The sequence below is a fragment of the Teleopsis dalmanni genome, chromosome X (assembly GCF_002237135.1).
Source record: "Teleopsis dalmanni isolate 2A chromosome X, ASM223713v2, whole genome shotgun sequence".
Taxonomy (NCBI): Eukaryota; Metazoa; Arthropoda; class Insecta; order Diptera; family Diopsidae; genus Teleopsis; species Teleopsis dalmanni.
In genome coordinates, this window is record NC_051848.1 from 15,087,994 (window position 1) to 15,115,035 (window position 27,042).

A 27,042-nucleotide genomic window follows, 5' to 3' on the forward strand; every position below is an offset into this window, starting at 1 on the left:
ATTTACAAATAATTGAGTTAAATATTATGTATACATAGAGAAGTATCAAAAATTGAAATAATGAATGAGCACTTCATTTAGTACTCATATTTACCGATGCGTTTTTGTTGTGCCCAATTTGGTTGTACTGCTAACTGGTGACTTAATGGTACCCACTGCGTTAAATTTGTTATTATTTGTTAATATGCCTCCGCCATTTCCACCTACATTATTGCTGCTATTTGGTATTTTCATTGGACTATTTGGTTTTACGTATCCTATATAATCGCCATTTGTATGTGAAAATGATTTATCTAAATCGTTTAATTTCGCCGCCTGCGACGACATTATTTCCGTATTACGCGATGGTATTACTTTTTGGATAGGTTTCTTTGGTATAACAAGACTGTCATCTCCAATGCCGTTTAAGGTACCGTTTATGCCATTTGTCATATTTGTACAATTATTACTATTTGTACCATTTTTCATGATGGACTTTGGCATTATCTGGGTATTGTGTACGCTCCCATTACAACGCACATCCAACTCCTCAGACTGTGTCACATTATTTGAGTTAAGCGCATTCGTTGCTTCACTCATATCATACAATGTTTTTTGTCCTTTTACATTGTAAACCCTTGATATATCTTGATTTCGTTGTTGCTTTAAAGCTTCCTTATATTCCCTGTTACGTACACAAAAATTTGTATTTTTTTATATATATTTAGTACATGCATATATGTATATAAATATATTGCCATGAAATTGCAAATAGTCAACTAACCTGTACGTTTGTATATTACCCAAAGATGTGCTCGACTTTTCATCTGATTTGGCATTTTGAGTATTTTGGCTCTGCTGTTGGTTAAGCATCAACTCTTCTTGCTCCGGCGATGACCCATTACTGGAACTTGAATGTGCATAATTTATATGCTGGTGCAAGATTATAGGTGAATGTTGTACATTTTGCTCTTCAAGTCGTTTAAAGGGTGAAGTATCACCATGTAGTTCAGCATTTAAGGATTTCACCATAGCTGCACTTAGTGATACAGTTATAGATTCATCAACAATTGTACTGGTGCTGGAAGTTGATGATACATCTAATAATTCAGCGCTTAGCGATAAAGGTGACGTTGTAGGCGTTTTCCGTGCAGGTGATAAAGTACTCTTGGTTTTGGCTAAAAATTGAGAATGAGAAAATTAAAAAATGCCTAGAATTCCGCGTACAAATAGTTAGTAGTTAATAGTACACATTTAATAGTAGTTAATAGTAGTTAAACACATAACCTTGTGTTTATTATGTTCTATATATAATATATAAATAATATTTATTATTTTGTTTTCATTTATTTATTATTTTATTTTGTTAGAAAATAATTTATTTGCAATCAGGGATCCAAACCATAAAGATTTTTTATAAACAATTTTAATAATTATTACATTAGGAATGTAGACATAAAAAAAATATCATTCAAAATATCAAAAAATTTAATAAAGCCGCAATATGTCAAAGATACTACAAAGGACCATAATAAGTACCTAAAATATTATACGACAAAGTTTCTATTAAATAGTTTATATTAAGCAACTTTGTATTATTTGTGTAAAAAGGTTCTTGACAGTCACAAAATAATTTAGGATTGGTTTTTGTTGTATATTTCATTTTTTTTTAACAAACTACTGAACTTTTCATTATATTTATGTTCCTAATATAATAATTAATAAAAATTGTTTATCAAAAATCTTTGTATTTAAACAAAAAGCAATATTTTTGCGATCATAAATTAAAAAAATAAATTTTATTTCAATGTGTAAACTTATTCTTGACATACTGTAAAAACTTTATAGGACCTTCGATATCTAATTTGTCGCATTATAAGAATTTTTAAATATTAGAAGTATTCACGATTTCGAGAAACGGGCTCGGTAATCGAGTAACGTATTAAAAGTGCAATGTTGCAACGTTACTACGTTACTCAAGCCTTTACGTTGCACTTTTATTATATTTTCGATGTGGACATCTTTCTTATAGATAAGAAGAAAGTTCACTCCGAAAATGTATTTATGTATTTAAAGTTTGTTTTTGATGAATATTAAATATTCGCACATTTATGCTATGAATTAAAATTATACTCAGAGTGTATTTTCATGCAAGTTTTGATTAATTTATTAACTCATTAAATGTCTTTAGTTGTTCAAGAATGAATATAGTTTATTTTAGTTTATTTAGGAGCTAATATCTAATTTATTTAAAACTTATTAAAAAATTGTTATTTTAAAATAATTTTAAAAACTAATATATAGCATAATGGAACCTCTTAAATAATGTTAAATTTTAAACATTAAAAAATTATTATATTATATTAAGTTTTATATTATAATAAGCCATTTTATGCTGTTTAGACTACCAGGTGTGCTCACAACTTAGATTAACCGGTTACACTTTTACTCTGTTACCGAGCTCGTGAATATACACTTTTATGTTTCATAAAATGTATGTGAAAGATAAAAAAAAATATAACATAGCACTAAATACAATGCTAACATGCTAACACCTCACTACCTAACACCTCGCAGAATACATACCACTTGGAAGATCATGGGACCAACGCTTATCAATACCATCACAGGTGCTATAACCAGAATCAACTTGATGACGTGGCACTCGATTTATTTCCAAAACATTTCCACTAGAATTATGACGGGGTACACGTCGCAACGTGGTGTATCCATCATAATTACCACCAGCACGTGATCCCTTCTCTTCTTTGGCCGCTTGAGTATCCAGAAATTTAAAGACATGCACTAGACCACGAACGCAAAGCTAAGCAAAAACAATATATAAAGATATATGAATAGTTGAATTAAATAAAAATATATTTAACAAATATATGTGCTTACACTTGCAGGCGGTGAAGTGAGTGGATTATTTTCTAAATTAAACTCGACCAATGTTAACATTTGACGAATTTCTAGAGGTAGACTAGCAATGCGATTGTTACTCACATCCAATGAAACCAAAGTGAGACATGTCAATTCTGCAATTATTATATAACCAAAAACCATGTTTCAATACACCAAACCAAAATGTGAAGAAGAAAGCAAAAAGCAATGAGATATAAATGACTTTGATCCGTATTTAAATAGTATAAAAGAGAAAACACACCTCTGGGCAAATACATCAGCTGATTACAGCGTAGCGAAAAGGAACGTAATGAATATAATTCACCAATCCGTGCTGGCAGTGCCGATAGCTGATTGTATGATGCATCTAAATCAGTCAAACGTTCCATACGTCCTAGTTCATCCGGCAATGAAGTCAAACGATTGTTCGATACCAGTAGCACATGTAGTGGTAGAAAGCATATTTCACGTGGCAGCACCGAAAGCTGATTACTACGTAAATCTAAATACGTAAGCGATGTTAAGTGTTTAACAGACTCTGGAATGCTGCGTATGCTATTGTGATACAACAGTAACGTTTCCAGAAATGAAAATGTGGTGATTTCTTCTGGTAATTCACAAAAACGGTTACGTGATAAATCTGCAAAAAGAAGAGTAGAAACAATTTTATTAGTCAAGATTAAAATATTTATAAGTGCATACGGATATGTTTATTTAAATGTTAAAGAAGTTCCTATGCGAATGTTTTGGTTATTTATATGACATCTTTCTAATGAAAAATCTTACGCCACATGCTTTGTTGCAGCAACTTTAGATTAATTTAATGTAAGAGGAGCAATGATATTTTCAGCTTTAGATATATTTTTTTATTATAAGTTTATATGTCTAGTGTACGTAATATAGAAACATTTTTTTTCTAAATTATTTGACACGTGCTATAAGTATTTACGATTGGAAAATGTTTTTAATGAGCATTGGGTGACAGTAATTGGAGAAACAGTTGTAGTTGCAAATTTTAGATAAATGAATGTTGGATAAAAGGATGTGATATCTATAGAGTTCTATAGAGTTCAATTGAATCGAATATTTTACCATTTCATAGGCATTTAAAATACTGTCAACGAATTTTTAAGTAACTGCCACGCCTACATTTCGTACTTGAGTTATATAATTGATCGCGTAGATTTATGTATCACCTGACGCATTCTTTAGTGGATTCGATACTCGATGTACCAACTTTGAAAAAATTTGATTTGTCATTTTTTTGTATGGTGGAAGCTCTAAATTAAAATGTTATGGGTTATGTTCCGTACCTTTATGTGGAGATTACTTAGTCATACCATGCATATCAATTTATCGAATTAAAAGAAAATAGGGTTTTATTTTTTGTGTGGTGACCACTCTAAGCAATAACTCTGCTATTAAACATTAAGCTATGTTGAGGTCTTTTATATAGAGATAGTGTATCATAAACTCAACAATTGTAATTTATATATATATATTTAGATTTATAGCATAAATAAAACAGAATATAATAAAATTAATTCTAGTAAGTCAGCAATCTAGTAAGTCAGTTTAATTTTTGAAATCTGAAATATAAAAAATATCTAATTATAAATATGAAATATAAAAAAATATTGTCATACAAAAGTTGTTTCAAAATTTTGGTTTCATGTCCGTCTAAATTCAAAATTTAAAATTTTATTCTTCGGATTTTCCTTTTGGTAAATCGTTTGCTTAAAACTTAATATTCACAATGTTGAGCAAATTAATTTCTAAAGCTTTACCTAGGGGTATTATGTTTGAGCAAAATCTGTTACGAGTTTCAGATATTGCTGTACGAACTTTCAGCGATTCCGCTGATCATTATTATCAAATGAAGAATGTTTTGGCGGACTACGAAGATAACACGATAAAATGGATGAATCGCATATCAAAGAACCATGCGTTAGAAATGCAAAAAGTTAGTTCTTTTTTTAATTTACATTTTTTGTTTTTTGTTAAATAAATCCAAAATTTAAAAATTTTTTATATAGCAATTTCTTATAAATCTTTACATTCGGTCAAAAGAAGAACATCCATCCTATTACGAAATACTTAGCAAATGGCAGGAAGAGAGGCTAACAGAAGAAATGTTGAAAGCCCAGCAAGATGACTGATGATAAGAAGACTATTGGCAAGACTGAGCGGTAACAACAAGATATCTAGAATTTTAAGAACATACTAGAATTGAACACGTAAGTAGCTGCAATAAATTTATTTAAAAAAAATTTTAAAGTAAAATTTATTGAAATATTTATGTGACAAAAATATTTTTTTTTTTGATTTAGCATCGAATATCTTTCATTTATTTTCAGATGGTATTATGTGAAAGTATTAGGAAGAAGGGTTAAGGAAAAGTAAAATTGTTTAAAGTTACCGTTTTTATATCTGCTGGCGGATCGTAAGGCATTTTTTATTCGTATAGTTCATGTTGTATGACGTAACGGATAATATCGAATTGTCCTTGTGTGACTTAGGTAAGTTAATATTTTAAATATACTTATGAAATTCTAACAATATATTATTTGTAATTCGTATTACTTAAAGGTAAACAAAATTCTAAGCGTGGCTTTTGATCAAGTACTTCAAGATCTTAAAATAATGGGTTTAATGAATTTTCTTGACTTTGACAAGAGCAGTACGACGTTTTTGTAATTCTGATTCTGGTATTTTTGGTATTATGTTGAAATCTACATTGAGTTTTTACAAAATTCAAAACAAAATGTGTTTCTAATTTTCTGTTTTGCTTTGTATTTTAGCAATGCGTTTCATGGTTTTTACTGTTTTCTACTATACTTCAAAAAAGGATAACTATCGGTAATACCATCACCATTTAATTACTTTAACTTTAACTTGACATAAAATTTGCAAATACTTTAGTTTTTGATATGAACATGCTTCCCCGCAAAATTTGCTGGATTCTCCTAAGACAATGCCCTGTTTTTAAAATTAACAAAGCAAAAAAAAAAATAAACGGACGCTTAATATCAAGTAGGCAATAGAAAAATTATTTAAAACTATATATATTTCATTTTTACTATTTTAAACTCAAAAAGTGACATTATGAAGCCAATATCAACATCATGAAGCCAATATCAACAACCAAGAAGTTCCAGCGTACTATTGAAAATAATCTGACATCGACAAACACCAAAAAACCAAAAGGTTCCGGAGAAAAATTATAAACAAATCAGGGCAAAATTGTATCAAAGAGTTCTATATATAAATAATATGATATAATTTTACTCTTTGATATAGTCTTACTCTTTATTTAATACTGTTTCTGTGACGGAGTAGAATTAATAACAGCATAGGGCAAAATTAAACCAAAAGGAACCAATAGTTCGGAAGAACCTTAAGTAATGATACGTGGTACATATAAATATTACTGTTAGTGAAGTTATTTTCTTTTAGTAACTTAACTTGATCTTTGGAACAGACATACGTCTGTTTAATTCTATGGAGACCCTTATGCAATTTTTCTCAAAACAATAATTTTCTCATATAAATCAAACTATAGAATGACGGACATATATACACAAAAAATAAATATATTTATTAAAAAAATAAATATATTTATTGAAAATACGAATGTGTTTAAATTCTTGAAATATTGATTGAAATAAAACCATTTTTGATATGAGAATTAATATGAGAAGGGGATTCTAGGATCTCTAGGATTATCATAATAACAGCACTAATCTATGATTAAGTAAAATTAAACATTTGTATCGAAATTTGTTATAGTAATTTGATAATTTGCAACAGGAAATGTTGACCTGACCTGTTAACCTATTTTGCAAAATAGAATGAAAAATAGTTTGTAAAACACATCCTTCCTATATATAAAAAGCATATAAAACTATGTATATATATAACCCAATGAAGTGATTGCCATATCTTGAATAACATAGCTTTAAATAGTATTTATACGTATTACTGTATTTAGTGAAATATTGTACAATGTGAACACACATTGCAGAGCAGTAATCCATGCAGATAAATGATCACAGGTTATAATCATACATTATAAAATGCATATAAATGAGTTCTTTCTATAGTATCATGAAAACTAAATCCAAAGACTGTTTGCAATTTAATATTTTAAAAATTTGTCTACTGTGTTGCTCCTCAGTTATTATTTTTATTAGCAAAAATGCAATAATATATATGTATCTGCAACTGTAGGAAAAGAAAGAGAATGCTTACTTTACTATTATAATTTACATAAAATACATTACATGCTTTTCTGAAATTGGATTTATATCGGATTAATCTGTATTACAATGAAAATATTGACGTTTTTTTAGATTCGATTATGGAGTTGGAGTCATTTAACATTTTAATATCTAAGAAATTTTTTATATAACTAATCTAGCTAATTTAGATGTCTACACGGATCATCAATCGTTATCGTTTGCGATTTCACATCGAAACCCAAACTCCAAAATTTAGAAACGGCATGCTTTCATAGAAGAATTTGCTCCTAAAATTATTTACAAGCAAGGACACACTAACGTAGTGTCAGACGGTTCATAAAGGGTTGAAGTACAAACTCTGATGGATGAATCTGTAGCAGCAACGATGATGTCCACAACTACACTCAACATTCAGCTCCTAGTAGCTATAACGATTTTATTGAAGAAACCAAAAAGCGACTAAACATGTTTAAACAACAGTTAGTAATATCAAAAAATAAAATTCGCAGTACATGAATCCATCAAAATGTTGAAGAAACCCGTAATTTCATTGAAATTGGTTACAGCAATTTATTGCACTCATAACGACCTGTATAAAATAAAGGTCATGCTTAAGCAAACTCAGTAATAAATTTTTTCATACCTACCAAACATTTCCATATTGACATGCCAAATAAAGATGACCAAACTATTATAATAGAACAAACTCATATTAGAGCTCATCGTAGTTATGATGGGAGAATATTAAACAAATATCCAAGACTACTATTAATAGGCATTTGGCAATACTCAAAACAGCTGTATGGTCAGTCAAAAAATCAATTAATTAAAATAATATAAAATAAATTTTTGTTATTGTAGTTCGTTCAGTATTGTTCGAAAAACCTCTTTTTGTAAACTATTAAATGTTAAACAAGTTAAAATTATATTAAATAAAATTATTGTGCAAATTATATAAATAAACCCGAATCCAAAATTTATTTCTTGTATTTTACAACAGTTTTCATTGTGCTCTTTACTATCAGCACTGCCATGCAATTGCTTCTTATTAAGAATTAATTTTTATGTTTTTGTTTAAGTAGGTTTTTAATATACATGTTTTTATATCCAAATACTGACGTCCGCACCCCGCTACTTGTGATGTCTATTATTTTCTCACTTCTAACCTTGTGTCCGTTTGCATTGTCTTTCGAATAACTTCTTATATATATATTATGACCGCATCACTCCACACTGAACCGAGTACGAATACAAATTCTGTACACTGTACACATTAGTCTGTTCGCTCATCACAATTGAATTACAAACAGAAGTGGGAACAAAGGAACGTTCTGCGCACACATTAAATGCGCTAGTTTTCTTCCGAATCTCGGGGCAAATTGAAAATCATTAATTATTGTTTAAAAATTTCCTCATGATTCATGCTCACGTGTATCGTAATCCGGCAATTAATTTCGCAACTATTAATATTTTTTATATACATATGTATATATGTACCTATGTTATGTATAAGACGCTTCTACTTCTTTAGTGCAGTTTTTGTGGGTGTATTTTTCAATATTTTTACATCATTAATACTGTAGGCTCCATTAGGTATTGTTTTCGATAGAAAACTCAGTTGGAAAGAAAATATTTAGAAGTAGAAGTAGATAATATACTTGTAATAAATATATATATATACTATCGGATAGTCAAGCTGCTATAAAGTCCTTGAGTTCAGTCCAATTTTCATCTAAAACAGTCTTTAACTGCTACACATCTCTAAATGAGATGTCGACGCAGTTCAATAACTCTCTAATCTGGGTTCCTGGTCATAGGGATATTTTCGGCAATTGCAAAGCAGACGAGCTAACCAGACGGAGTGCTTGAGGAAACCACTCAGAACACCTAAACAATCTGGGTTTACTTACAGGTCATTGAATTCTAGGAAACCATGCTAGGACACTAAATCTCTCTTTCAACCATATCTGCCTCTCATCCTCGTAGTGAGGATGAAGAAAGTGCCTCCCATCTGCTCTGCTTCTGTCCGGCATATGCACGGCGCCGCCTTAACATTTTAGGGTTTTTCTTTTTTAAAGGATTTTGACGAACTTCAGGAACACCCTTTAAATAACATCATTAGCTTTGCCGCAGGTTCTAGATGGCTTTAACCCTTAAAATTAGTAACTGTTACCAATTTTTAAAATAAAATTCTAGAAATTATTGAGTTGCATCAATATTACTTTTTCGATTATACACATTAAACACTCCTTTTCGACTATACAATATTATAATGAAAACACACTCTGTAGTTAAGCAGTATAACAGATAAAACTGTTGACGATTATCAATCCCCTCCTTGTTACCGTATTCCATTCAATTCCAAATGCCACCGTTCACTCTTATTCTAATCATTAACACGTCACTATTGAGATAGCCCGATTGTGCTTTTCGTTTAGTAGGCTCTACGGAATCAGTGGTATCAACGACGCATTGCAAGAATATAAAAATTATTGCAGATTACTTATGTATGCAAATTTCGGAAGTTATTGTCGAATGACGTCATGTAAGTTAAGATATTAAAAAACTTAGGTCTGTAGATGGCGTTGTTTTTATGGTTTTATCGCCTGGAACATTGCGTTCGAACGTATGAACAGTTGAAACAACAAATGTAAATATTGTAAATAAGTAGTTTATATAAAGACGCACTTCCTTCTGGAGTGTAACCGAATTACACAAATCTAAAGATCTAAAGATTAACTAATAAACAAATTTACTAAAAATAATTTTATTTTTATTATTATTTCTGGGTTATTCAACTTATTTTTGAAGTCTTATACACAATTGCTATACACACATCCGTTATAATACATGGTAACTGTAAAATACGTGTGAAAATTTCACCTAAAAACCGTATAATAAAGTCTGAAACTATTTTTTTAGCTGTTACGTTTTTTTTTCCTCATGATTGTTATGTATTTTTCTTTTACTAAATGAAGCCAATAAAAATTGTAACAAGTGGGCTTAAACATTTTATTCGTATTTAATTTCTGTTTTATTTAAAAATTAAAATTCAATTGTAAACAACGCACTCTATGTGTTACATTTTACCATATTCGTAATGAAATTAGGTTCCGAGTAAACTGAAATATACACGAGTATCTGAATTTCGTAATCCTAAAGGCACGAATGTGTGTCTATCTTTTTATAGCTCATGTAGTTTTTCGTGGCATAAGTTGACAGGTAATTGATTTAGACATAGTAAAAAGAAATCCATTGTTTTCCCAATAGATGGCCATAGTTATCTGTATCCCGACGTGCATTAGTCCGATCGGGTTACGCTAGATGGCATTAAAAAGATGAAACTTTATACTAATTCTGAGAACTCGGAGGTCTTCTTTTCATTGACTTTCTCCAAAAATCATTTCAAGTAGAAGCATTTGGGAGAATTATTTATTTTTCGTCTTACTGTTAAGTGTTTTTCCGCAAGCAGCCTGCTCAGCAACAGGAGTTCAAAGAACATGAGAATCTTCTTCCTTTTGATTTTCTTTAACAATCGTTTAGGGAAGAAGCATTTTCGGAAATAGTTTTTAATTTCGTTCTAGTTTCAGACTATTTGCTCTAATAATAAAATTTTAAGTTTTTAAAACTCAAAAAAATGTTGAGAATCTTGTTCTTCTTGATTTTCATCCAAAAACCATTTGAAGAAGAAGCACCTTGACTTGCACAATAAGTGTTCATAGACTTATTATATTGGTGAGGGTTTGTTGCAATATTTTTTATATTTCATTTCATTTCTATTTATAATCATATTAATTTATTTGTTTGTTTTGTTTATCTTATTCCGTTTTTTAATTTAATTTCAGCCTTATTTTCTTTCTAATTAATTTTCATTTATTTTTTCTTCAAATTTTTGTTTCATCATATTTTTATTTATTATTTTATTATTATTATTCTTACTTTTTGATTCTTTGTTATTTTATTATTTCTTATTAAACATATTTTTCTTATTCTTTTATACATCTAATTGTATTCTTTAACTTATTCTTATTTAACAACGGAGAATGGAGACGATGACACCTCCAGTGAGGTCAGCCCCGACGAAGGGGCTGCCTCTCCAACAGATATGACTAAGCGCCTCCCTTTAGTCGCTCCAATTGAGTCGATTAAACTTCAGCGCCGAATGCAGATTGAATCCCAACTTGCGGATCTCATTAAAACTGTCGATGCCCTTAAGGCCGACAACTCTTTTCTGCATGTTGCTGAGTTAGCATTAATCCCTTCGTCTATTTTCCAAAACCCTGCCACCAAGACAGCTACTCATTTTCGCACTTTTCGCCATTAAAAAATGAAAATGCTACCAAAGTTCAACAAAACAAATTTGAATTTCTTGTTGTTCCCAAAGCTGCTATCTCCCAATTAATTTAGAATAAGGGAATTCTATTCGAGGGAATAGTGCATTTTGGGAGAAACTTATTCCCTGGGAATGTTCAGAATTGGGTTTTTCATGTTTTTATTATATTACCTGTTAATTACTATATTGCTATTAACAACATATCTCCACAAAATATCAGAACTATGTGATTAAAATTCCATTTTAGTTTTTAAGCTATTTACTTTCAATTTTGCCGTTGATAGCATTAATGTTGATAAATGTTTAAATATATACCAAAGAAGATAATATATACTATAAAAAAGTAGGGTGGAGTTATGTGTGCAAAGGACAATTACCGCTCCTTTATTGCTCATGTACGACACTACCAACGTAACATGACATTCTGATGAATGCTAACAAACGGAAAGAGCTCATTTATAATTTCCCTTTATATCTTATCTGGGTTAAAATTGACATACTTATGAACTTAAAGTATATATCGGCAGTGTTTTTAATTAAAAAAGGAACATAAATTGATTAAGTTGTTGGAAGAGAAAATTTACTATAAAATTTAATGTAAACCATTTGGGTATTTCTGCAATGCTAAAATGAAGAAAACATATATTATACAAAATAGATTTCGAATTTATTTAAAAATAATTTGATTTTATATTTTTAGATTTTTAACGTGATACTAAACGTTGTATTTGATTTTATTATTCGATCTCGATATGGGTCTTTTACTAAAAAAGGCTTTATTCACACTCAGATGAAGTTGAATTGTGACGTGTTTCGTTTTAAAATCCGGCTGCGATCTTCGCCGTGAACTCATTGAGTACCAGAGATCTTACGAAGAACTTTTTTTTCAAACACCCCAAGTACTACTAAACGTCATCCTGCAGAGTCGTATTGATTGTGCTCAGACATCACTGTGTAATACCGTATAGGACTATCGAAAGAACCCTTTTTTTTCGATAAAAAGGAGGATATTAATTGTATGTTCGTGAGACTTTCCCAGGACATATGACATGCAACATGTTAATGTGAATATCATTTTATGTTCGTGTGAATTTCCCAGACATGTTACGTTGTAAATATCAGGGTAATGGTGGGACGACCAGGTTAAGAACCTCAATCAGTGAGTTGGCATATGGATTCGGCCTTTCACATAGTTAAAAGGAACTTGTACGCGGCAGGTAATAGGACAAACCCCTGATAGTTAACGCAACTATTTGGGTCACTTTTTTTTAGAACACGACAGAGGGTATGCATAATGGTTAAGGGTTAAGCATAGTTTTGTCCAACCATATTCTGTACGTGGTCTAATGTTCAACGCCGTTAGCCTTGAACAATTCCCAGGTTAACCAACCATCTGCGCCTGCCGCTTTGTTCTTTCACGCTTATTTGTATGTCGACTGCAAAAGGTATAACAGTTTTTTCTTTCAAAACAGCTCTATCTTATCTATCACATCTCCTGAATAGCGATGGCGCTACCCAAAGCAAGCGAATGTAACTATTGCGCAATCAATTTTTGTCAACAGACAGATATTCGAAGCAATAATTAATGTAAAGACTGCAAATGACTGCAAGTAACTACGGAATGTACAAGTATGTATACCTCATTTGATTGCGTAGAATCGGCACGTAGTAAAATCTTCTCACTTTCCTTATAACTTTATTATTGTCCCTGATATCCGGGAAATCATCAAAAATTAGTCCACTTTTGATTGCCAAATATATGCTCCCGTTTTATTAAGTAATAAAACTCGTTATCTATTATTGGGCATATGTATCAAACTATGTGATCTTATTTTATTAAGTAATAAAACTTATTTACCTTATTCAATAAAACATTCAATAGCTTATAAAAACAGTATAGAAAGCATTTTGTTTTCCAAGTCTATTGTTCCTAAACATACATTTTCAATTTATTTACAAAATAAACTGTTAGAAAACTGAGACATCACTCACATTCAAAAAATATTTTACAATTATAAAAAAAAAATTCTGAGAATTGTAGTTGACTATAATAGTAACCATATGTTAGCAATTAAATCTTGTTATTTTAAAAAATATATATTTATAAATAAAATTGAATACTACAACTCATTTATCCTATCAGCACTTTATACTTTTCACTTGTCATAATATCAAAATAGCATGTATCAAAATATTATTAATTAGTCAACCAATACTGCTTATAAGAATATATGTACTTTTAATTAGATATTGACAACAGACTTATAGAGTACATTCACACTGTCTCATTTAAGCACTCTTTTCTTTCTGTCAGAGTTGTAAAAAAATACTCGTATGAGTATTTAATATATGTTAATGATCTCATTTATATTAAAACACTTTCATTGGCAAATCATCCTCATTAGTGGCTATAATGAGCAAAATTGTTTAAATGAGACAGTGTGAACGTGATATTAGTATGTCAAGATATGACAAGAAAACTGAAGAAGTGTCTTAAAGTTTAGTTTTAATTAAAAAGAATATCAGATTCCAACTCGAAATCGAAATCTGATTTTTCTATAGTAAAGACTGAAACCCCAAAAATTCAAATATCGGCTGAGAATTTTGTTTTGTTAAAAGAGAATAGTCAGTGAAGTGTTCTGAGTAAGTAACAACACAATTTGTCAAAGGAAAGCGACTGCTAGGATTGATATGTGTTATAGCCACCGATGTTTTGTAAGGTCTAAAAATTTAAAATTTTAAAATAACTTTTAATCTCTTACTTTCCTGCTTCTATAGTTATTTAAAAAGTTAAATTTTTGTAGATTTTCTATGTTTTCCCATGGTTTTAAGCTTTAAGAGCAAAAATCAACTATTGATAGTTTCTCAACTATTGATAGTTTCTCAACTATTGATAGTTTCTCAACTATTGATAGTTTCTCAACTATTGATAGTTTCTCAACTATCAATAATTATTTTCGATTTTCTACAATACCTTCATTAACACTTAAGTAGAAATACTAGACCTATCTTTATTTTGAGAAAATGAGATATCCGCCTAATATTCACCCAAATTTTTTTCATTTCAATTGGAAGAAGTTCATTTGATAGAAGTGGAATTGGATCATATTTCACGATATAGGTAAAGAATACTATAACTTCTCTAAGTATGGATATCATTTTAATACAGTTTTAACACACTATATGTCTACTATTTTTTGAGGTATCTGCAAAAATATATAATGGAAAATATCTAAAAATGTTTACAGGTTTAAGAAGATATCAAACAAAAATATATACAGGTCGTTGCATTTTCGTGTAATCTGTGCCAAAAAAAGGACAGGTTTAAATTATACAATTTAAAATTTAAATAGGTTTTTTTTAAATGAATAATTATTGCCAATATTTGAATTGCTTGAAAAAGATTAAAGTGCAAATTAACACTTTTTAATTCTTAAATAAATCGATAAAGCAGTATAGAACTTGTAACTTCAACAAAATTTCCGCACATTTAATTGTACCTCTAGGTGTGGTACTTTAAAGTTCATTTTTTCGATAGAATTCATCAGAATTGAAATATTTCTTGAAAGACTTCAGTGCCATACTTAAGCAGACTGCAGACTGTATGACTCCATTGAAAAACAAACTGCCAGCACCACAAACGAAAGTTGAAATACAAAAATCATAACCACATGCAGGATTTGAGAGTGCGACTAATACCCAGTAGAGTCATCCCGAAAGCAAAATCTTCCCTTAAGGGTTGGAAAAACATTATTTAACAACACAAACGAAAAGAAAATAAGGAAATATGAAAATAAATGACAAAGAAACTTATATATATGTGTTCATAAAAAACTTTTTTTATAAATTCAGGAATGCGGGAATCATTTTATAAACCAAAAATTGAAATGTTCATTAGCTTTGAAGTGGCGTTCTCGCCTCATATCCTCCTATAAAAAGCTAAGCAAGTGTCTTGGAGTTGCGTCAGGGCAAAAATTCAATGATATTGTGTATATTAGGTATTAAACTGGCGTTCCTTAGGCAGACCATGCAGTTTATTAATTGCTAGATCAAACTTTAATATTTATTTACAAATATTATTTACAAACATACAAATATTCCAACTCAATAAAAGCATATTATATATTCGTCGTAAGAACAAAAGTAAATATAGATGGATGGAATATTAGAATATATTAGTATGGAATATTAAATATAGATATAGATGTAATATTAGAAACTCGTAAAGAAAAACAACTAGCCATAAGGAAAACATATATTGAAAAATCATTGAACACAATACACGACGACAGTGTAGGTAGGATCGAAATTCGAACGAGACGACAACCAAATAGGTATATAAATACAGACGAACCTTCCTTATCAGAACTAACAGCGGCAATTAAAGCAATGATAGACGGAAAAGCTAGCGGTAACGATGGCGTACCTACGGATTTTTTAAAGCAGATGCCGAAGCGATGGCAGCCCTACTTCTACCGCTTTTCCAACGTATATGGAATGATGAAACAATCCCCAGTCACGTTACCAAAGAAAGGTGACCGTAAAAAGTGCACAAACTGGCGCGAAATATGCATACTACCAACAATTGGAAAAATATTATTCCAAATAATACTAGAACGCATATCCGATCCACTAGTTAAACTTATAAAAGCAAACCAAGCTGGTTTCCGACCTGATCACTCATGCATCGATAACATTCATGTCGTCAGAAACCTTATTGAACAGTCAGTCGAGTATAATTCACCACTATATGGTATATGGCGTTTATTCATTATCTAAAGCATTCGACGCATTAACGAGAGACGTTATATGGACCGCACTTTATGCAAGAAAAGTTCCCGATAAAATCGTCAACATCATCAAAAATATGTACGATGGCTCTTCATGTCGGGTTTTACACTACGGACAGCGAGTCGTTTCGGACTGTATTAGGAATGAAACAAGGCTATATACTCTCGTCTCTACTTTTTATCACGGCTCTCGACCTGGTGTACGAGAATTTCAATGAAGCGGATATTCATTGAAAGAAGACGTGAAAACTAGGTGATCCTACGTTTATGATGTGGCTCTATTTAGCAACACATATAATAAGATGCAAGAGAAGCTTATGACCGTAGCTAATGACTCTGCAAAAAGCGACCCCATAGAAGACATTGAAGTACACTACAAACTGAAGATAGAACAGATGCAGATATATGGTAAAGTAATTAATAGCGAACGTTACTGGTACCTTTTCCGAGTATGGTCAAATAAAACAATAAAACAAATTCAATTATTATCAATTATAAAATTCAAATATTTAAAGCATGGCATTTAAAATAAGATGCAAATCGTAAGTTATAAACATTTGCGTCGGAAGGACGCAAACAAAATAGTACATGTGGCCCTACAATTGAATCCCTAAGGTGCAAGAAACAGAGGACGCCCCAAAATGACATGATGTAGAAGCGTTAATGCGGAAACGAATAAAACCTTTAATGAGTTAAGACATATAGCTAGAAACCGAGATTTGTGGAAATCCTATGTAAATAGTAAATAGACGAAAAGTTGAAAATCACTACTGGAAGCAAAACGTTTTATCAAGTAATGAATGATAATGAATGATTAAAAAAATAAAAAAAGAAAGATATACTAATTAAGTCTTCTGTTGGCACTGGAGAAAGACATTCAAACTAAGTTCTATTGAAAAGCTCCAACAATTAATTTTAAAATTACAGACAAGGGCCATGCAAATAGCTATCATTTACCATAGTACGATAGTAATCTTCTACCAGTCTCATGTGACTCAACAAATTTTATTATTTAAACATTAATATCAAGAACCTAAAAACAAGAATATTTATATTCAATAAGAGTATGAAATTTGAAATAACGTGAACACGAAAAGTCCTTTCCAATGTTTAAATAATTTGCACTGTATTATAAAAATAAGGAAACATGTAGTCTTATCAAATAAGACGACTAAATGAATATAAATACAGGAAATCAATAACTTATTCTAAATTATCTTGATTATTGTTTGTTAAATACAGTTTCTTGTTAATATGAGAAAACAACTTTTTTATAACCAGCCGGTCGGCTTGACAGATAGCAGCATAGATAGCAAATGGAAGGAGAGAAATTTTAGTCCGCTTTTATATAAACGCAGACATTTTATAATATAAATATAATTATTTATTTTCCAACATATTTGCTTTTACTATTAATCAATAATTGATCAATTCAAATGACAGTCCATCTTTTCACCACATCTAGCTTCAACAGTCGCCAAATGAAAGCGTTTACTGAAGTTTTACCATATCTTGTGCAACCGTCACTTGAAGTGTGTTTCCCTCAAATGGCATTAAAAATTCAAGTTTGTGATAAATAGAAAAAATTAAAATATTATTTAAAAACACAAGTTTCTATCCTGACCATTTCACTTCGCAGAATGATCAAAATATCATGGCGTTGTTATTTAAAGAACTCTCTTACGAGGTAACTAACTTTTACGAGATCTTCTGCTATGATTCTGCGCATAAAATTCACTGCTCACGGTTTATGGTTGTTGCAACTTTCAACTAGAAAAGAGAAGAAGAAGAAGCAAATACTTCGAGCTCGTCTCCGATTGTTTTCAATAACAGCATGATGATATTCGGACTATTTACTAATGTTGAATGTTGGTTGGGATTGTATAAAATACTCAACAAAAAACAAATATGTGCAAACAGAGATACACCATCCTAATACAAAACAAAAGTATACATATTTACAAATATCTCAAAAAATATCAAAGAGTGGAACTAACGTACAGAATACAAATAAATCCAAATGCCTATGTGACTGGCAATCATCATTTTTGTGATCGGAAGTGAGAACGGAAGTAACATTTTTAAAAATTAAAAACGTAAAAACATAAATAAAAATTTAATTTCAAAATCAAATATAACGTAAGAAACTATTCTATATTCATAGAAGAGTTCAAATAGTAATTCTTTACAACAACAAACACAGTATTAAAAATAACACAACATATGTATATATAATCCGCAATTATTGCGTTTCAGCAAACTGGGGCCAAAAAGCGTGTGTGCATAAAAGAGTACGACAAATATTTCACTCAAGTACTTGTCTTTTGAGAAATAAGAAAAAGCAACAAAAACTTCTAATTTTCAACGAGCTAAATCTGCAAGTTTGGCTTGTTCATTTAAATCGCACTTAGTCGTGAGTAGATCGCGTAATAGTGGGTAGTAGAGAGAAGGTCAAGCTAGAACCAGCCAGAGGCATTTATAAAGGCAAGAATCTGGCCAATGCTGGAGATATCGCCGAGTGTGTTGATGAAATTTAAGCCTAGTTCTGGCCAAACCATCAGGTGTTCTGGTGTCCTTTCTTCGATAGCTGGTAGGCCAAGTCTAGCTTTATGCCGTCCATTAGTCCAGTGTCCTATAAAAACAGATATTAACCTAGATACTTCTGTGATTTGCTTCTGTGTATTGGCAATGTGTTACTCAAAATATATTTTATTATTACTGCTATACCCTGCTAATGCGTTACTATCTTGCTCGGTAATTGAGCTTGGTAAGCCATCTTTTAAGGTTGTGAATATCACTAATGATTTTGAAATTAAGGTGTAACAGTAATTATAGTGATGGTAAGGGAAAAAACTATTTTGAAACATATCATTTCTCTTAAAAATATCTACAATATCTAACAACAAAATATTTTCTCCAGTCCTATAAATTTTGTTTTCAAATTCTGCTTTTATGCTCTTAAGGCATTTTAAAGAATTTATATGAATATAAAATAAGATATAGGACACACTTCATATAAAAAAAGCTCATTGTTGAAATAAACTAATTGAATAAAAGTATTTTTGAGTATATTAATTTATTTTTTAAATGAACATATCTCAATATTTTCACAATATTGTTAATTTCTTTACTTAGATAGATAGATAGATTTTAAACGGGTTGGAAACTTGTCACCACGTCACTGCAACCTTTGAGGATTATTGTGGCATACCTACTTTAGTTCCATAGACAAGTAGCAGTTAAGAACGGCATTATGTATTTTGGTGAGATGTTGCCTAATTCCGTTATAAATACCGAAGTCTGAGTCTGGCGAGACTATCACAGTTACAAAGAATGTGTTCTGCTATTTCCTCTTCTTCGCAACAAAGATTTCTTTACTTATCTTTACTTATATAAAATTCATAAAGAAAGAAAATTTTCGTTATATTTAATATTGATTTTGTACTTGTCATTACCTTATTTTGTGTTTCAACACATTATTTAACCATTCACCGAAATCTAATACTTCGCTATGAAGTCGAAATTCAATTGATTATCTATGGAATGTTTCATATAACCCTTAACAGCTAAACGTATGTAGGTTATTAGAGAACACACACTAAGTTTTGGAAAGCTTTAACGAAGTTTCTTATAAAAATGGTATTAGAACATTAATCAAATTACCAGCTTAACATAAATGTTCAATGTACGGTACGAGTCGCTTCCGTTTCATATCAAAGCTGACACGTTTGGCTAAAATATAAAATAAACTGATAAATGCGGTAGAATTAAGAAGCACATGAAGAGAGAAGGAAGTATAGTATCTAACTAAATATATAACCAACACAAAAGTAAGACAAACCTTAATATGTAAAATATTAATAATGAAATGAATTTGAATGTGTAAATATTTACAAGGAAACTATACAATATTATAAAAGAGAGAAGTAAAATACCAGATATGTGTGTTAGACGAATTTCAAGAGATATCCAAGAGATGATAAAATAAAAGGACACAGAAATCACGCTATAATTATTTGAAATTGGATAAAAATATTACAAAACACGGAAAAACTTTCAATTTCGAGCTTAACGAGCAAGAAAATCAATAAAATGCATTCAGCAATGAAGTCAAACAGGACAGAGAGTACTCAATGTTAGAAGCATACAAGGGATTATAGATGGGAATGGGATTGCGTAAAATGGAAAGGCGGAGTAAAATGTAATGTGGCGGCGTAATGTCGAGGAGATCTATGTAAAAAATTTTTACAAAAAGTCAAAGCGCAATACATATTTTCATTTTATACTTCTGTTATACACAGTTATTTCTCAAGTACCAGCATTTAATAACACCCCGGAAAAAAAAAACTCTATGAAGAAGAAGAACGAAAATAAATAATGCAAAACATATTTTATGATTAACATAATAGCAAAAGTTTTTGAACTTATACTGCAGAAAAGACATTTGCCAGCCACGTTTGCTGGAGCATTTAGTCTCAAGGTAGTGTCCGACAAAGGAAATTAAGGGATCAACGTCTCGCATTACTGCCGCAGACAAAATAATATTAACATAAATGACTCTGACAACTGCACACCATTGTTGAAGGTGTACTTTCACCATACACCAAGACACGGCACACGCAAAACACTAAAGAAATACTTATACCCCTCTTCCTCCCCGAAACCAACCAACCCATAAGCATACATACTCTATTTTCCTGCAAGTGGTGTTAGTGGTGAGAAAATCAAAATTCGTGCAATTTTCATTTCATTTAAATAGAAAACTACTGCAACTGCAAAAAAAAACAAAAACAAAAACAAAAAATGAAGTTGCAGTAAAATCGATTGCCCTTGATGGGTAATAAAAACAACCGGAGTAACGGACAGAGCCCATAAGCGAACATGAAGAGCAGCTGATAAGGAACAATCGAACAGCCAGCAGTTATCGATTTTTAACTTAATTTGCAGCAGGAAACTTAAATAGTTTCCTGCAAATCGCAGAGCGAAATAATGAACTAAATGAACAAAAAGTTTTTCCTGTGAATAAATCATTTGTGCAAATAATAAATTAAAATAAAGTATGTTTCCATTTATTTTAATGCTTTCAAGCAAGTTGCACATGAATTTCTTAGCGATCATATGTTCAATTGGCACAGCCAGGCACAGAGCAAGCAGACACTTTGTGCGGCTGCAGTACGGCAGCACGGCCGCACCCAACGCACATTTAAGCACACGTTACTGCCATTAGCATGTCTGTCCATCTCACTGTTCGTCATGAATTATGTGTGTTTATGTGTGTTTGAGTGTGTCTGCAAACTAGCAAGCGTGTGCAGAATGTCAATCACATACTGCATATCTGCCCCGCATGTTTTGATAATTTGTTTTTGTCACAACAAAAACAAATTCATATTACAACAATTCATAAGACCGACCGAATCCTTTCAATATTTAGTGTTTTTATTTCGACTATTTGTGTTCTCGCAATCTTGCCCAACCTAAATGCACCCATATTCATATATATTCATGATTTCCAACATAATTACATAATATGGTATATTTATGCGCTCTTTACCTGCAATTACCGTATCTGCCAAACTAAATTTGGTTCCTGTCTTCGGAAAGTCTTTCAGTTTGCGATTAGTCAATATCAATTCTCCGCTAAGATGTGCCTCCTCCAAGATGCGCTCAAGTGAACGCGCCAGCTGCGAATGATGCCCCATACCACCTCCTAAACTCGAATTATGGAGGCGGTTATAAACGGCAGCAGTCGCAGCCATTCTTTTGTAGGCGTGGCAGTGCTCTATAACTGCGTTACCTTTCTATTATAGTTCTTTAAAAAGAATCGATACAGTATTATGTTTCTGTATTGTTGTTGTAATGTTTTGTTTGCGCTTGACTGCATCTATTACATTTTTCTTAACATAACTTTTTAATTAATATTTTATTTATATAAATTATGTAACATTAATTATATTGCATATATACAGCACATTTAACTCTAGTAAAAATTATATTTCCAAGAAATGAATATAATAATTACTTCCATAAAAAAAAAATGAAAATTTCCCCGTCACAATTCCAACACAAAATCAATTAACTTCACCGCAGAAGCAACAATAAACAACTGAAGAATTGATACAAAAAATTTGTGAAAAAATAACAGAATTCCAACCAGAGCTGTAATTTTTTGCGTTTTATACATCAAACATGCTTGACAAGACCAATCATGATTTGCGTTTGCAATGAATGTGCGCTTATATTGTGTGTTTAAGAGTAGATTAAAGTACTGACCTCGAGATTATAGTACTAAACTCGTAGTTTAATCTCAGATTTCCCAACCAAAAGTTAATCTCCTTTTGGTCGAAATTAATTTTAAATCTCCTTCGAAATGGTAATTATTTTTCTGTGCAACTCTGCAAATGTCTTAATATCGTAGATTTTTTTACGATCTTAGAAGAATTTAAAGGAAATGTCAAATTTTCCATTAAATTTGTTTAATGATAATTTTATACATAATTGTAACTAAAATTTGTTAAGTTTTCGTTATAAAACTCTTTATTAAATTTATATAACAATAATTTTTTTGTACAAAGTTGTTATTATATGCTTTATTTACAGAATCACCGATCGCCAAAGCCGGAACACGTATCACATTTATGGTTTTATAATTATTTCCTAAAATATTTCCTAAACACAACTGAATACCACCCTTAATAGTTGAAATAGTCCGTGACATCCGCTGCAGCGGGTCTCACTTATATGTGAGATCTTATATAGGACATCAAGTTCCCAGCATCTGACATATCTTTCCTATTACACAATTTTACAATTGTTAAATATACAAAATTTGCTTGTAAATATAATGTCCAATTCCACAATCTTTGTGTTTCTTTCATATTTAAAAATTCCAACAAAGTATTCCGTTTTTGTATAAGAATCCATAGATTTTGCATACGCAAGCGATGTTTTATTTTTAAACTATGCAACAATTTTTTTTTCTCTGCCGAATTTGAATTTGAGCTTATAATTAAAGCAATCATTTCCTCTTAAGGAAAATTATTATTTAAAACACTATTTTCAATAATTTTTTATGACTAATTGCAATTGAAACTTTTGTCAAACAGACGAAACAAAACATAACAAGAGAAACGTCAAAATTAATCTCCAATGTATAATGTAAACGGTAATGATTAAAAATGCAGATTAACTTAATCTCTTTCTCTTAATCTCTTAATGATTAATTTACAATTAACTTTTTATTTGTTTAAAGGTGGTTATATTATTTGTTTACACTAATGATTTGACCAAATATGACATACGTATTGTACGTAGATGATTACTTATAGACATTAATTTTTTTTCTAATGGTTATCCATTTATTTATTTTATCTTCTCTTACAATGAGAATAACAATAAATTTTAAAACTTTAGCACTTTTATATAATATTTCAATTTTTTATTTTAACTATACATTGTATAATAATCAAATAAAATAATTAAACCTTAAATCAATGGGTAAAATTTCATTGGAGTGAATGTTAATTGATTTATTAAGAAAACAATTGAACTTTATCAGATTACTAAAAAGAAAGGTGCAATTTTTATTTCATGCTATTAAATATTAAATAATGGCTGGACGATCAGCTATCTTTAGGCTGGAAGTAATGGATAGAAGTGCGAGATTCCTTGCTAAGAAGTTCTGTCAGCCTTTTAATTAATTTTACTAAAATAATTTGTATGTTCCAAACACATATATAAATACGTAAATAATTTACTTTTTCCAATAGATTTTCGTCACTTTAATAAAATTTTGAATATCTCATATTATTGTTTTGCAAAGTGTTGGCTTTGAAAGCAAATGTGGCATTGTTAAAATGTAAAATTAAGTGCGTTCAGTGATTGCCAACACTTAGAAATTTAAAAAATTTTCTTTAATTTCTGAGGGTCTATTGCTTAACTGTGCAAACTAATTATTGTGTATACAAAAATTTGCTTTCATTTTGATTTTGCTATTCCTCAACTGTAAATAGTGAGTTTTTCTGTCAAAAAAGTATTCTTTTGTCAATTTTGTAGAGATCATATATGTGTCAGCAAGCGATGGACTCACACTCTACTCGATTTCAGAAATAAATGTAGTGCAAAAATAGGTAGTGACCACTACCCTATTGTAGCAGAAATGAGACTAAAAACCACATCGGTAGCTCGCAAGAATATGTTAAACAATCCATTTTAGAAGAAACAATCCATTAAACTGGAGACTTAAGTCTACACTTGAAGATCTAGAATACGCAGATGACATCGTCCTACTCTCGCATAATCACCAGCATATGCAGTCAAAACTGACCCAGTTACATAACAAATCTTCGAAAGTCGGTCTCAAAATAAATATAAGAAAAACCTGCTTCACAATCGGCAGCAAAGATGTGAATGATGCGGAGAGCTTTACTTACTTGAGAAGTGACCTCTCCATAGACGGAGGTGCAAAACAGGACATAAGCAAACGAATACAAAAAGCAAGAGGAGCTTTCGCAAGGCTACGAAATATGTGGCGTGCACACAACATCTACACAAACACAAAAATAAAAATGTTTAATGCATGCGTTAAGTCTGTCTTATTATACGGATCAGATACTTGGCTTGTAACGGAGGAGACTAAAAACACATTACAAACTTTCATCAACCGCTGCTTACGAAATATTATGAAGATATGGTGGCCAATATCAAATGAAGAACTCTGGAAGCAAACTAACCAAACTTCTAATAATGTTGAAATTCAAAAGAAAAAATATGGGTGGATAGGCCATACCCTGCGAAAATATAGATTCTGTGCAAATACTTTTTTTAAATGATTGATTTACATATTCCACAATTTTCGAAGAAGTAGGGTTGATCTTTGTTATGTGGACTATTATTCGCCCTTCTCCGACTGATAAAATTTTTGGGCTCCCAGGACTCAAAACAAAATACTTAACAGACTGCAACACTCTCGCTTAGTGCCTATTGGCCAGCAGCTTTCTGTTTTTTACCACACTAGCGAGCTACCGAATGCACCTCATCTGAACTAAAAAATAAAAATATAAACCTCTATACTGAATAGATATACAAACACGTGTTAAGTATGTATACCAGATTGTCTGAGTTAATGGCTGGCTGGTTGCTTAGTTGTTAAAACCCTGTGATTCTGTATGTGTATTTATTATTTGATGCTTTCGGCAGCTCGCAAGTGTGGCAAAAAACAGCAAATTGCTGGCTTATAGTTGCTTATATGTACGCAAAACAACAACACTACTTTCTCTGTCTAAGCACCTAGCTGTGAAGTGGCCAAAAATTTTGACCAATAAAGAAAAAAAGTGTTGCCAATGCAATAAGCGAACTATTGTGAACCTTTCAGTTTCAACGAATATTCCGGTCACATTTAAATCAATTAGATCTAATTTTTGAATGAAACAAGGTATGCACAAATTAATTTTGACTGCCGCCACTAATGTTGGTGCGTCGCTTGACGCTTTTCTCTACACACTATCGTCTTTCTGCTGACAGCTAATTATCTGTCTTATGACGTTGACATGTATGGACAGTGGTGTTATATGGGCGCCACATCACTTTCCCTTACCGGTAAATATAGAACTAAGAATGGTTAAATATGAAAGCTGCTTTCAAACGGTCAACGCTGATGTTCCTCAAGCACTGGATACGAACCTTCGTATGGCGGTTGCAGTGGTTTGCAAACCATTGAATTCTTAACAAACACGAACGATGATGCGAACAGATGTTTTTCGAAGAATGTCTTCTGTTTTGCATGATTGGACATACTGGTTATAGAGATTCTGTCTCTTCGGGCGCAAGCTTCTTCATGATTGCATCAACTATGATAATGTTCTCTATAACAATGACAAGATTACTCGCAACCTGCCCCCTGATGTCGCCACCCCTAAAACTCTCCCCGCAGACCTTGTCCAAGTCTTGCGCTATAAACCCTCCCAGTACCTAATCCAAAACTTTAATAAGTGGAACCTTGATGCCCCCATCATCCTTCTTTACAACTGCAGCTTTCGAGACCCTAGACACAAAGTTTAACGCTAGTTGTACCCCCGCGCTTGCGATATAACCGCGTCAATTTCACTACTCCACGCCCATGCTTTCTGGCTTCCCCATGGATTACGCCTATCTGCTCACATCGCTCCTCCTTATAACTGGAATGAAGTTTCCATTTTGCTGTGGAAATCTTCTCCATTCATTCCCAAGCAGTGCTTTTAGTGGTTTCAAGTCGCACACTGTATCTTTCGATGCTTTCCACCTATCGGAAAAAAAATCTTTTCTTTACAGGAGAATCATTCTATGTGTTACCGCATAAAAAAATTTTTTTTTCAAAAACGGGAATTCTGAGAACTCGGTTATAAATCTTCACTAATTCATATCACATTACATGTTTGTGAAAAATATTATTAAGACAATATCCAGAAATTCTCTTTTTCACTATACGTGTTCTCTACTTCTTAGATTACTCAAAAACTCGAAAGTAAACCTTCAGTTCTCGAACTAGAGTTTTTATGAAAGAACCAAACATCCGTAGCTAACATTTGAGGTCATCATATATAATAAAATTAACGGCCAATACCTGCCAATGAGATAATTCAATTTTTAACATTCTTAGTTAATTAGTTTTAGTTATTTTAATTTATACGAATATAAAACAAAAAATGAAAGAAATGTTTATATATACTTTTTGACTTTATTGTCTAATATTAGGCTTGAAGGTTTTAGTCGACATACTGAGAAAGATTTTGCTAAGCAATAGCTTTGTAACCATTCCGGG

General features: G+C 31.2%; 2 protein-coding genes across 9 annotated transcripts in view; one reads left to right on the forward strand and one right to left on the reverse strand.

Annotated features, from left to right (window-relative positions):
- The window catches only part of LOC119662624 (leucine-rich repeat and calponin homology domain-containing protein), a 39,548-nt gene extending 17,213 nt beyond the window's left edge, over nt 1-22,335 (reverse strand). For 2 of the 3 annotated variants that reach the window (XM_038072283.1, XM_038072281.1), the window contains exons 1-6: nt 21,799-22,183; nt 3,146-3,523; nt 2,881-3,017; nt 2,566-2,803; nt 764-1,157; nt 95-664 (exon numbers count right to left, since the gene is read on the reverse strand). In XM_038072283.1, the coding sequence (XP_037928211.1) occupies nt 95-664; nt 764-1,157; nt 2,566-2,803; nt 2,881-3,017; nt 3,146-3,523; nt 21,799-22,003 (1,922 nt within the window). In that variant the 5' untranslated portion in view covers nt 22,004-22,183. Of the gene's footprint in view, nt 1-94; nt 665-763; nt 1,158-2,565; nt 2,804-2,880; nt 3,018-3,145; nt 3,524-21,798; nt 22,184-22,266 lie in introns of those variants that run through there. The other variant, XM_038072282.1, reaches the window with a different exon arrangement.
- LOC119662625 lies at nt 4,535-6,463 on the forward strand. Of its 6 annotated transcripts, XR_005250837.1 has the most exons (8): nt 4,535-4,846; nt 4,920-5,120; nt 5,241-5,402; nt 5,473-5,591; nt 5,685-5,742; nt 5,806-5,916; nt 5,982-6,284; nt 6,340-6,463. XR_005250837.1 is itself a non-coding variant. In XM_038072284.1 (3 exons), exons 1-2 carry the CDS (start codon nt 4,640-4,642, stop codon nt 5,040-5,042), a joined length of 330 nt encoding a protein of 109 aa, XP_037928212.1. In that variant the 5' UTR covers nt 4,538-4,639; the 3' UTR covers nt 5,043-5,120; nt 5,241-5,406. The 6 variants fall into 6 exon arrangements, 1 of the variants encoding a protein (XP_037928212.1); XR_005250839.1 differs by having other exon boundaries at nt 5,214-5,402; nt 5,982-6,409; XR_005250838.1 differs by having other exon boundaries at nt 4,537-4,846; nt 5,473-5,600; nt 5,982-6,409.
- Nucleotides 22,336-27,042: the final 4,707 nt, after the last annotated feature.

Bases quoted from the DNA above. Each gene is read 5' to 3' on its own strand.
- LOC119662625 (XM_038072284.1), top strand. From the start codon at position 4,640: ATGTTGAGCAAATTAATTTCTAAAGCTTTACCTAGGGGTATTATGTTT. The intron at 4,847-4,919 runs GTTAGTTCTTTT...TTTTTTATATAG, and splicing joins ATGCGTTAGAAATGCAAAAA to CAATTTCTTATAAATCTTTA.